Source organism: Vitis vinifera, chromosome 8 (genome assembly GCF_030704535.1).
Source record: "Vitis vinifera cultivar Pinot Noir 40024 chromosome 8, ASM3070453v1".
Taxonomy (NCBI): Eukaryota; Viridiplantae; Streptophyta; class Magnoliopsida; order Vitales; family Vitaceae; genus Vitis; species Vitis vinifera.
The window spans coordinates 23,293,040-23,305,676 of NC_081812.1; the positions used below are offsets into that span (position 1 = coordinate 23,293,040).

Sequence of the window (12,637 nt, forward strand, 5' to 3'; positions counted from 1 at the left end):
ACAGAAGCATTTATCTAAAATAAAGGGCATGGGTGACGGCTTTAATGCGATGGATTAAAAGTGGTACAAAATTAGATGGAGTCTTAAATTTTTTCTCCAAATTCCTAAATGAATTTGTCCTATCTGAAAATTTTTTCTACCTTATCCTATTGAGTCTTAAATTTAACGACGACTTTAATGGGTGATTTAATTGAGTCTTATATTTTTCTTTATCGTACTAAAAAATTACATTAAAAGGTCACAGTAATAAAAAAATCTACCTTATCCTAATTCATCATACTGAAAAATCTCCTTAAAAAGTACTGATAATGAAAAATAATAAAATATATACCTAATCATATAATTCTTATTTGAAAATTTTATGTTATTGATTTAGGGGATGTTTAATAAAACTTAATACTTATTACTTAATGACTTAAATTAATTTTAAGTTAAATTATGCTTAAATTGTTGATTTTAAATTTATTATTTAATTTTTACTTTAAATATTAAGATTGTGTGATAAAATTAACTTAAAACTTATTATAAATCATTAAATTAACATATTTATCCTTATAAATTATAATTATGAAAAAAAAACAAATAACAGTAAAAGTCATAAAACAACAAAGGAAATCGTATAAGTAATTAGATCAAATTAAATAAAAATGTAAAATGAAAATGTTGACTTAAAAATAAGTTAATTATTTTTACTTATCAATTAAAATTGTTTTTAACTTCAAGTTACATCATTAAGTTACTCTATTAAATATAATCAATTTATTTAATGATTTAAATTAAATTATTAAGCTAGTTTATCGAACATAGACTTAGTATCATACTAAACCTTTGATCAATGTACTAAAATATATGGTAAATACAAAATTTAAAATAATGGTATAAACATATGAGATCGGAGTATAAATAAATTATATTTAAATATAAAGAAAAATGATTATATTGCAAAGTAATGGATCTAGGTGAAATAAACGCATGACAATATATTTTTTGATGTAGAAAAAAACCATTGAACATCGTAATTTATATTTTGTGTGTTATAATAATTGTTCATTTTTTGATATTTACGTTCCAATTCTATTTATTCCCAAATCAAGTCTCCGGTTTAGCATTTTGATTTAGTAGTCTAGAGTTTAAATTAAAAGTTAGATATGGCATCAAAGGCAAGCCCTAAAATTTTCCTTAATCATATTACATGTCATTTTCAATGGTTTGTCACTAATGTAGCAAATTAAATTGATTGAATCTATGTACAAAAATGAGCCCAATATTTTTGTAGGGATGGAGACCGAAGAAAATAAACATATAAAGACAAACAGAAGAAAGGGTGGCTTTTCCTTTTAACCATTTTTTCATGCAGTTTGGCAGCTTTTAAGGCTCAAGGTGAACGTATCATGCGGAATGTGGTATTATATCAGCATTTTGCTCTGCTCCGATCGTGTCTGTGGCCCACTTCCATATCTTCCCCCATGTGTGATTCTTATGTAGAACGATAGATTTTGGTTACCAGCCACTTGTACTAGGCCCCACTAAAAAGGATATTTACATATAAAATAAAATAATAATAAAAACACTAAAATCAAGGGTACTGGAGACAGCTATTAAGAAAACATTTTTTAAAAGTAATTTTACAAATCATATATAAGCATTTATCTATAATACAATGTTCTAAATTAAAATACTGCATGAAAAAACACCTGAAAATTACCTTGAAAATTTTACAACATTTAAAAATACATTTATTCAAAATAGTTTTCAGTTGTTTTCTAAAACAAAATTTTATTTAAAAACTCTAATATGAAAAATAGTTTTATCAATTTATTTTCCATAAAGATATTTTACCTATATATATATATATATATAATTAAAAATTTATATATTTTAAAATTATTTAATGCTTACATAAAAAAATAAAAAAGGTAAAATGAATCTCAAGGTCAAAATGATTTACTATTATTATTATTATTATTATTATTATTATTATTATTATTATTATTATTATTATTATTTCTATATTTTATTTTAGGAACCAGACTTAGTTTTAGAATATATATGCTTTAGGAAAAGTGATAAAGAAATAAAAAATATATTTAAGAAAATAATTTTGTTTTTAAATAGTGTGAAAAAGGTGAAAGAAATATTTCAATAATATAATTTTTTTTACTATTTTTTTAAATAATAATTTAATATGTGTTTAGATATGTTTTATATTTTAAAAAACAAAACTAGTAATAATTCTTTAAAAAAAAATTGCATTAAAACAATGATGGTTTTAGAAGTTAATTAAAATTTTTTTAAGGTATTAAAAAAATTTGTACAATCTAAATTTAAAAAATTTGAAAATAAATTTAAATTAAATTAATTAAGGTGGTATTTATTTATTTTTGATTAAATGTAAAAAATCAAATAATTTATTCATATCTACTAATATAATAAAATGAATTTATTATTAATAGATTCAATTTAATTATTTTAATTAATATCATGTATTATTTTTATTTGAATATAAAAAAATTAAATATTTAACTAAAAAACAAATATCCCATTAATCCATAAGTTTTCAACTCGGGTTTTATACTTAATTTTTAATTGTAATCTTTCCGTAAAAAACCAAACTATGAAAAGTTTTGAAACTTTCCCCGGGGAAGCACGCATACGTGACTTCCTAAGTTTTGATTTAAAAAAGTGAGAAACATTTAATTAAAAAAATGTCATTTATCAGAGCCACTTTGTATTAAGTGTAAGTTTAGTGGTCGCATCAACGTGATTTTATCAGACTTCCAGCTGTGCACGTGTCATCCATCAACAGGCCCAAAAAAAATCAGACAAAGGACGCTTTGGGCGGTCGCAAAAATAGAGACGCAATAATACACCAGACCGAAAACGACCTCGACCACATCCCTTTTTCATTTTTTATTATTTATTTTTCTAAATTCCCCGCACATAAATTTTGATTTTGAAGATTATTACCTTGGACGAGGTTTTGACCAATGAAATAATACTTAGGCAATAATTAATAATTTATAAATTAATTCCGTATTGATGACTAAAAAAATTTAAAGTTCGTCTGAAAAGCTAGAGGTCCCCATTGACCGGAACCGGCCAATAAAAAGATACAAATATTTTCTACTTTTTGAATTGCAGGCTTTACAAAATCATTTATATATACTTTTTTTTTTTTTTTTACTATTTGGAAATTGAATGTCAAGTACCAACAACTAGGCTCGATTGAACTTAAAGATTGGTTGTTGGTGTTCAGAGATGCCCAACGGTCACACCCACCTTTATAAATATACTCCCTCGGGTGATAATTAATATCAGCCGTCGATTGAGTTGACCATCTTTCCATCGGGATTTAAGATGGGTAAATCCAGTATTTGTATTATGGTTGTTTATATGGGCCAGAGGTCTCTTGGCCCAATATTCACGGCTAGAATGTCGCAGAGTGGGCCCCTTATGAAGGCCCGTTCGACTTTTTGGGCTAGTTTGGCTGGCCTCGTCATGCTTTTATTATGGATCTTGCTTCTTGATTTTAAGGTGCGATTTTGAGATGCTTTTTTATTTTCCATTTTTTCCTTCAAAATAAAAATTTGAGACTGCCAATCTGATCGTTGCATGTCTATTTTTAATCTTAAATATTTTATTTAATTAGAAATTTGAAAATTGTTATAATTAATTTATCTTTAATAAAAATATTTTTAAAATATAGTTATCAAACCTAAGAATGGTTTTTACTTATACTCCTAATTGTTAAAGGCAAAAATTAAATAATAAAAAAAAAAAAAATAGTGTTTTATGAATAGTAAATTCCGTCCTTTACTATGACTCAAAAGCAAGAAGGTGACTCATTGCCCATGTGATAAAATGAAGAAGAAGAAAGGAAATTTACCTCCTGCCATCTCCATACACGTGGAAGACATCAAAAGCATAAAGCCTTCTTGAAAGCCCAAAGCCTCTATTATAAATAAGGCTCAAAGGCTTCCTTCCAAGGCAGAGGTCGGCAAGGGTTCAAGAGCTCAATAAGAGCTAGCTGCAAGAAAAAAATATTAGAGAGTTGCAAAAAATTCTGAGAGTTCAAAAATTTTATTTTGTAATTTTCTTTGAGTTAGAGTCATTCCTCTGCTGTCAACAACCTGTAGTCAACAACTCTCTGTAATCAAGGTATATTTCAATAAACAATATTTTCATATTCAAATATTTGTGTTATTATTAAATTTCTGCAATAAATTATACAGTATTAGACAATAATTATTTCAGTTTTTATGCTTGGAGATAATTAGACATAATTAATTATTAAGTGCATGAACTGTTGTATGTCCTGAATGCAAATGGTATCAGAGCCATTTTCTGCTTGAGAATCGAGTGGTGTTACGAGTTGGAACAGTAACTAATCGCATATTTAGTCCTGACTTAGTTCGGATTGAATTTCCTGTGAATGGTTTGGTCATCCTGTGATAAGCGGTGTTTAAGGGTTTTACTAATTTCATATTTTTACCAACACTCGTCTCAACCTATTTTTAGAGTCATCTTTAAGCTTTCTCTTAACTTTTATACCACTTATTGGTGGCATCTCAATTCTTAGGTTTTATGCATTTGATTGAATTAGATTTTGACTATCTCATTCTTGTATTATTGTTAGTAAAGCCAGAATTTTCTTTTCCCTTTTTTTTTTCAATTATTGAGTTACGCTGAAAAAATTTATACGTGTACATTTGGACACACCTCTAATTTTTTTATTTTTTAAAATAAAAAGTCATAACAATTTTTATGTAAGAAGTAAAAACTTTTTATACAATAAATATATATATATACTTAGTCGATATCTTTAAAAATCAATTTTTGAAAATTTTAAAGTTATAGTCAATGAAAAATTGTTAATGACTTAATTTTAAAGTTTTTTAAAATTATTAGTGTTTTGATATAACTCTTTAAGAATTATTGTATTTTATTTAAAATTTACTTTTTTTATTTTTTAAATAAAAAAATTCACACATAAACGAAATTTAAATTATTTATTTTATTTAAAGGTAGTGATTACTTCTCACCCATTAGTATGCAGCTCATGAATCAAATATGACGAAGAACAATCTACAAATCACTCAAAATCGATACTCACAACCAATAAAAATTGATGTGTTTTTTTCTTTCATTTACATGATTATAAATATAGAAAATGGTTTATCTACGATATTGAATAGTACTTTTGCGTTATTGGTAAAAAATAAAGACATTATTGATAAAGTGATCCCAACAATCTTTTCCCTCGTGCTTTGGTTCTCTTTGTTTATATACTTGTTTGACGGCTTAAATCTTATCATATATATTCAACGGTTTAAAGCCTTTGTCCCGTGAATATTGTTATAGTACCTCACCATTTTCCTGTGGAAAAAGGTTCGGATGGGGCAAAGAGAGGGCAGGGACAAGTCGAGGCGAGTTGGTCATTCACAAATCATAACAAAAAAGGGGTTGTCTGATTCCTGGGAAAAAGGCAAGGGAAAGCAACAAAAGGGCCCAAATCAAAGGCCTCATAGCATCATCTGGGCCCCAGCATCACTTATATTTTTCACTCGATTAACAATATGGGATTGCCTTTCTGCCCTTATCGCTAGGCAACTTACAATCTCCTCGTGCAAACAATACCCATATGCTATCTCGTGGGCAGTATTAGAAAAAAAAAAATAAAAAAAAATGGTAAGAACAAATCGAAATAAAAAAGTACAAAACTAAAGTGATATTTGTTTTGTTAACATAATGTTAAATATAAAATATCAAAATATTTGATTTTTTGTTAAATACTAAAAATAACAATTTTGAAACAATTAAAACACAATCTTAATTGACCTCACCTTATTAATACTTAATACTTAATAGGAATAATTTTTTTTTTAAAAACCTTAATACTTTATACTATTAAGATGTTTCTTAAGAGTTAAGTTGAATTAAATTATATTTAGATTTAAATAAAAAAACCAAACACCACCTTAGCCAAAAAGAATTTGTGAACTCCTTGGGGACATTTTTAAATAGTACATTATAATCTAAAGCTTAAAAATATGAAGTAGAAAGGCCTTTCAAAAAGTATATTAAAATGATTTATTTTAAATTTTTTCTTTATTTTCTTTTTCTTACCTACCCAAAAACTTTCGGTTATATTTGGTTATCGGAAAATTTGAGGAAAAATGTAACGGAAATAAAATAGAAAGAAAAATAAAAAAGAAAAAAAAATAGAGTTAAAAATGATAAAAAAAATTTATTTGTTATTTCAAACTCATTTTTTATTTTAATTAATCAATATAAAATTAAATAATTTTTAAAAATATAAGTTTTTAGCTAATTTTAATCATATTTGATTTTTCTTATGATATTTTATAGGGCAATTAAATATGAGAAAATCATTTTTTTTATTTCTTTTGTACTTTTTGGGACATAACCTTCAAGGAGTCAAATAGAATTCAGATTTGTAAATCTATGAAAAAAGAGAAAAACAAAAACACACAATCCAATATATTAAAAAAAAAAAAAAAACATATTCAGAATTCACTAAAATATTTCGTCACTCTTATTCTTTTTTAGGTTGACCCTTTTTCAACAACTTGGGCCTAGGCTTCATGGGCTTTAGATGAGAAGCCTGGAATTTAACCATTTCTCGCAACACATTGAGCAACCTACTCTCGATCTCAGGCCCATTCGGTTCAAGAAACCTCAAAGCCCGAGCCGCGGCCTCCATTGTACTGACGCAGCCACGAAAGGGTTCTTTCCGGAGAATCAACTCCGAATCGAATATGCTTCCGCCGGTTTCTCCAAAATCGCAATCTAAACAGGCCCTTATTGCAAAGGTGGACAAATACTCTGCGCTCGCGTCCACCATTTCTTTAGCGTGCTTCCAGGTGGCGTCGAAAAGGATTAGCACGGTACCGGGCTTCGGGTTTAACTGGGAAATGTGGGTGGAAGTGGGGCCAGGGAAGAGGTAGATGGCGCGAGGTAATTGGTCGGTGGAGGAGGAGGAGTGGAGGGAGTCGAGCATAGCGGAAGAGCCGTGGCGGAGGCGGCGGCCGACGATTGTGTGGGTGTTGAGGAGGCATTTGGTGAGGATTGGGACAGTGGAGAGCTTGTGGCGGTGCTCGTGGGGGTGGTGGAGGATCACGATTTGGGTGGCGGTGGAGATGGGTTCAGAAGGGAGTGAGCCACATAGGCAAACGTTCTCGGGTCGGCTACAGTTGTCGCATATTCGCCTCCGAGATTCTGACCCACCGTCGACGCCGGAGGAAGAGGCGGCGTCGGCGTCGGAGAGATCGAGGCGGGTAAGTTCACCTTCTAGGTCCATGCGGAGAGGAAGGGGGTTGTTGATGGCTTTTACAGGTTTGGATTGTGTGAGGTTTCATAAAAAAACGGTGTCGTTTTTTTAGCGCACGGCAAATATTAAGGGAAGCGAGATTGTTGAGAAAGTGGAAAATACTAGGGATAAAATAATCATTAAAACGGTGCGTTTTATGGAATAGGAAACAAACGCGCGCCTTAGAGATAGAGCTTGAAACGACGTCGTTGTAAGTGTTTTCTTATTCGCCACGGCCAATGCCATTTGTGATTTGCCCCATATAGAACCCCAGGTTTCTTTAGTAAGGATTCTAAGGAACCCAGAAACAGAGGAAAAAACGTCAGAATGACGACTTCCAATTTGGACATTTCTCAGTTCGATCACACTCCTTTTTACTGGTACTTGCTTTCTAGACCCGTATATATTTCCTTTTTTTTTTGGATATTTGAACTCTGATTGGTTGCCCATAAAATGCAGGAAACTAAAAGAAAATTTATAATCGATGAACAGTTTTCCTTTTTCCCTATGATTTCCCAGCACACGGACCCCTATACATAATTCAATCAGATAAGAATTTTCCTTCCACCCGAGTTATAAACTGGAAACCCGGGTAGATTTTTCCGTAGATTTCTCTGCCCACGATTCCATTCTGGATTTTTTTCCTTGGGTCTCTGTGAATTGATTGATATTGGGGTTCCTTGTTTATTGCGGACTTCTGTATTTTGTATTTGTACTTTCTTTCTTAGACCCAGTTCTGTTCTTCTTTTCTTGATTATGTACTTGTTGTTGTTGTTGTTGTCGTTTTTTTTTTTTTGTTGCCCTTGTTTTTTCTATCAACTGAAAAAAAAAAAAAAATTGTAGTGAGGAGAATGTATACATGCTTTGCAAAAAACTTGGCATGATTGGGATGGCGGATGCAGAGGGGTCTGATCTTTTTGCTGTTTTTATTTCCAATGAGAAGAAACAGGCATGTATCTTATGATTCCAGTTTCAATAACGAAATTTTTGTGTACAATTAAGTATATAGACCGTTAACTTCTAAAGATCAATGGGTTATGTTTTAATGACACAAAATACCATTTGTGATTATTTAAGTGACATCTTTGAATGGCATAATTCAGGTTCCATTGTGGCATCAGAAGGCTAGCAAGAGAGCAGATGGAATCATTCTCTGGGATTATCATGTGATATGCATTCAGGTGAGGAATTAATTGTTTTAATGCAAATATATATTGGAAGCCAACCGGAGAGTACTAGGAGGGCTGACAGGACACGATCTTGTAAATTAACGCTTACCTAAAGGGGTGTATAGTGGCTACTAGGATATGGTTAAAGGCTGAGGCCAGCCATGAAAAGACAAATTTGAGCTGAATTCAGCAATGTAGAGAACAAACTTTCTTTTAAATTAATTAGTTAATGGTATTGCTGAGTATGACATCATCTAAAATTATATAGAATTACAAATAAAGCCCATTCATTAAAAATAACCACAATGTAAATATGAATCAAGCATCATCTTACTTAGAGTCTTAGAGGGTGTTTAGTAAATCAACTTAATGATTTAATGACTTAATTTAAGTCATTAAGTAAATTAAATATGTTTGGTAAATAACTTAATATTACAACTTAAAGTTAGAAGTAACTTTAAGTATTAAGTCAAAATAGTTAACTTATACTTAATCTTAACTATCTTTTATCTCATTTACCCATGTTTAGTGAGGATATATTTTACAACTATGACTCTAAATTCAAAACTCATCTTTTATAGTAAATATTTTTATAATTATCTTATCCATCTATGATACTTTAAATATGAATGTCTAACAACTAAATTTATTGCCTAAAATTAGTGAAAAACACCAGGGTTTCTAGGCTCATGGACACCATAGTTATTTCATTATTTGTTTCCTCACCTGCTTTCTTATGATATCTTGGTATCACAATGAATTTTCAGATAAAGAAAGAAGGCAGCTCTCCTCCTCAAGTATGGGATTTAGATTCAAGTCTTCCTTTTCCTTCTCATCTAGATCATTATATGTCTGATTCCTTTCGGCCGTCATTTCAGCTTTTTTCCGATTATCAGAGGTAATGTAAGACTTGGCATTAGTGTGATGGCAGTTGGTTGTGTTAGTTTTCTATTTGAGGTTGATCATCTATTTGATAGTGAGTATCTACATACACTCCCTCAGGGTCTAGGTCAGGCTCAGGTTGGTCAATAAGGCTACCAGAACCACCTTGTTGTTTCCTTAAGCTTAACTTCTCTAAGCTGGCAGGGATTGGCAATCCAATAGAGCAGAATTGCCATATCTGCTTGACAGATTTTAAAAAGGCACTCCTATGGGGGTTAGGAATCTAATGGTGGAAGGGATTCGCCTGAACAGGATTCTTGGAGTTGGATCTCATGGGGGTAGTAGAGGCCATTGGAGGCATCATAGGCATCCAATGAACAAGATTCTTAACTTCCCTTTTCTTTTTCCCCCTGTTATCCAATTGTTTAGTTACCATAGCACTGTTGGGTGAACTGAAATACAAGAATTGAATCATGTGGAATTGATTGCAAGAACCTGGTTTTGTGATGAACAGGTTTTTCCGGATTGTGCATGCTCCATTATTCCTCCACTCCTTTGCATCTGATAGAAGACACATGAAAAACTCGGATGGAAACTGGATTTCTCCCCCTCCTGCACAAGATCCCATAGTTGCTGATGGTAAGAATACTTATTAGAACTTTGTGCCCATAAATTCTAAATACTTAATCTGCTTTCTTCTACTTTGGAAAACAAATGTCATGTGAACCAAGTTTTTTATGTTGAATTTCTGTAGAATACAAAGCACACTTTTCCTTTTGGATATGGATGTGCATCATCCTTCTTTGTGGTGTCTAGGTTCTGCAGTTCTGCTGGGCAGTTTGTGATTCTTGATCTCTTACTTGTTACATTCATTGCCTTTTGCATCTTTTATTAAAATTTTCTTCTACAAATGCCAAGGATCATGGATTTGGTTCCATTAAGGTCTCTCTGGATTGTAATAACAGTATGTAGAAGTTTTTCAGTTATGCCTTGAATTGATATATTCTTTGACCTACCTTTATGAGCAAGATGATAAGATATTGATGGAGGTACCTAGTAGGATGGGGGACAGGAAAGTGAAAGGTGGTCTTATTCAGGCTTGCAGGTGGGTTTTGGGATGGGAATGCAAGCACATATCATCTCTTTTTGTGGAAGATGATACTCTTTTATGTTGAGGGCAGCCTTGGATCAGTTAAAATACCTCTGATACATCTTGCTGTACTTTGATGTGGTTTCAAGTCTGAAGGTAAAAGTGAGTTAATTCTGGTGGATCTAGTGTGATGGGGCGACATTGTCTTATATTATTTGGGAATGCCACTGAAGCTTTCTTGTAACTCCCTTGTGGTGTAGGATCCAATGGTGGAAAGATTTGAAAGAAGATTTCCTACTTGGAACCAGAGGGGTTAGCCTAAATCCCATTGGAAATACCCTATGGAGCCTTAGGTTGTATGCTATTTCTACCTTTATTGTCCCAATTTCAGCAAGAGATGGGAAAAGAAGTATAAAAATATCCTTTGTGGGGAGTCTTCAAAGGGGGGCAAAAGTTTAATTTTGATTAGGTGGGAGATGGTAAGGATTATAAGTTTGGGAAGGCTGAACCATCTGCTGTACATGGTCGTTTGAAAATGGCTTAGGACACATATCATGAATGCTATTTTCTACCCATGCATTTCCATTTCAATAATGGCATTGCCAAAGGAATACGTTCATTTGGGTTACCTAATTGTGCAACCTTCTTTGTTGGTATTCTGATGATATTCTTCTATTTATGTATAAATTCGTACTTATGAGTGATTTCCAGAATTATGTATGTTCCTCTGGATCCTTGCTCATCCTGGTTCTTTTTATGCATAATATGTGTCCTAAGCCATTTTCAATAATAGGCTTTGTCTCTTACAAAGAAATTGAACGTATCCATGGTGTATTTCTTATACTATTTCTCCTATCTTTTTTTTCCCCTTTTGCTTTAGCATTTGTGGCATTTTAACTAATTAACTTGTTTTTATTGGTTAGTGATTGTGGTGATTGCTTCTTGTTATTAGTACATTAAGTGGTTTACACCTTCTGTTTAGATATCCCTTACAACTAGATTTGATTTTTTTTTTTTGGCTTAATTTTAAAATTTAATTCATCTAAGCTACAAAAATCTTATTTTAAATCTTTTATTTAGATAAAAATGTCAATTTTGTATTATCTAAAATGAAGATTTTGATAAATTAATTTTTTAAAATTTATATCACCAACAAGTAGCTGAAAATTGATTTTATAGAACTTTATTTATCTAAACTAAAAAAATATTTTTTTTATTTATCTGCTAAATTTTATTTTTATCTAAAATTTACATAACTGATGAATTTTAATATTAAAGAAAAAGGGAGAGGGGTGCTAGATTGAGCAATCTTTTCTTAACCCATGGAAACTCTTGTGTATTTGTTTTGCTCTTCAGTCCCTTTTGATAAGAGTGTCTGTATGGCATTGATTGGCTTCAGTAGCAGTTAATCAGGGCCTGTGTATTGTTCCATTCAGTACAAGAGTCTGATTACCAATATGTCTTTTAATTAATGATTTGTCTACAGACGGAAGCTTGTACAACCTGGATGAGTACATTAGGATGAATGCCGCTGATGCAGTCACAGAGGTTAAAGATGATACTATCAGTGCTGTTTTTACCCAGAAGTATGGGGTACTGGTAAGAGAAAGTCAGTTGGAGGAATTCTTTTCCCTGCTTTCTGGATGATTGGTGGTTGTTTTATGATGTTATTTAATATAAAAAATTGTTGCATTTGGCTCTGGAATTGCATGAACAATTTCATTTTATACATGAATATTTCTTCCTTGAGATTGTTTTTCTAGTGAATGTTCTTTGGCTCAAAATGGAAACAGGGAGAATTTTTAGGTCTTGTTTGCAAATGTTTTTTAAAATAATTTTCTATTCTCTAAAACAGAAAAGCACGGTTTAACAACCAGTATATTTTAAAAACATTTTGAAGTTCTCAAACAAGCTTTTGTTTTTCAAAACATCAAATAGTAGATTTTAAAAAACCGTCCTTTCCTAGAACGGTTCTTGAAAAGCCTCAGCTGCTTGACCTGTGTTTCTTCCGCAAATATGGACTTTATGAGTATCTTAATGATGTTTTAAAAATAATTCTTCTTAAAAAAAAAATAGTTTTTAATTATTTTCAAGAATAAAAGTCTTGTTTAATTAATTTTAGGAACAGAAGTCTTGCAGAGAACTCAGATATCAATAACTGTCTCA

At 31.2% G+C, this 12,637-nt stretch overlaps 2 protein-coding genes across 3 annotated transcripts; one reads left to right on the forward strand and one right to left on the reverse strand.

Annotated features, from left to right (window-relative positions):
- Nucleotides 1-6,381: 6,381 nt before the first annotated feature.
- Nucleotides 6,382-7,321, reverse strand: LOC100250284 (tRNA-uridine aminocarboxypropyltransferase A). Its single transcript, XM_002278462.5, has one exon. It carries the CDS (start codon nt 7,319-7,321, stop codon nt 6,557-6,559), a length of 765 nt encoding a protein of 254 aa, XP_002278498.1. The 3' UTR covers nt 6,382-6,556.
- Nucleotides 7,322-7,441: 120 nt separating this feature from the next.
- On the forward strand, nt 7,442-12,220 carry LOC100245162 (protein N-terminal glutamine amidohydrolase). 2 transcript variants are annotated; one of them, XM_002278477.4, is made up of 6 exons: nt 7,442-7,710; nt 8,174-8,279; nt 8,434-8,511; nt 9,267-9,397; nt 9,896-10,020; nt 11,958-12,220. In XM_002278477.4, the coding sequence occupies exons 1-6, from the start codon at nt 7,658-7,660 to the stop codon at nt 12,116-12,118; spliced, it is 654 nt and encodes a 217-aa protein (XP_002278513.1). In that variant the 5' UTR covers nt 7,442-7,657; the 3' UTR covers nt 12,119-12,220. The 2 variants fall into 2 exon arrangements, with proteins under 2 accessions (XP_002278513.1, XP_010653768.1); XM_010655466.3 differs by lacking the exon at nt 7,442-7,710 and adding an exon at nt 7,790-7,922.
- The last annotated feature ends 417 nt before the right edge of the window (nt 12,221-12,637 follow it).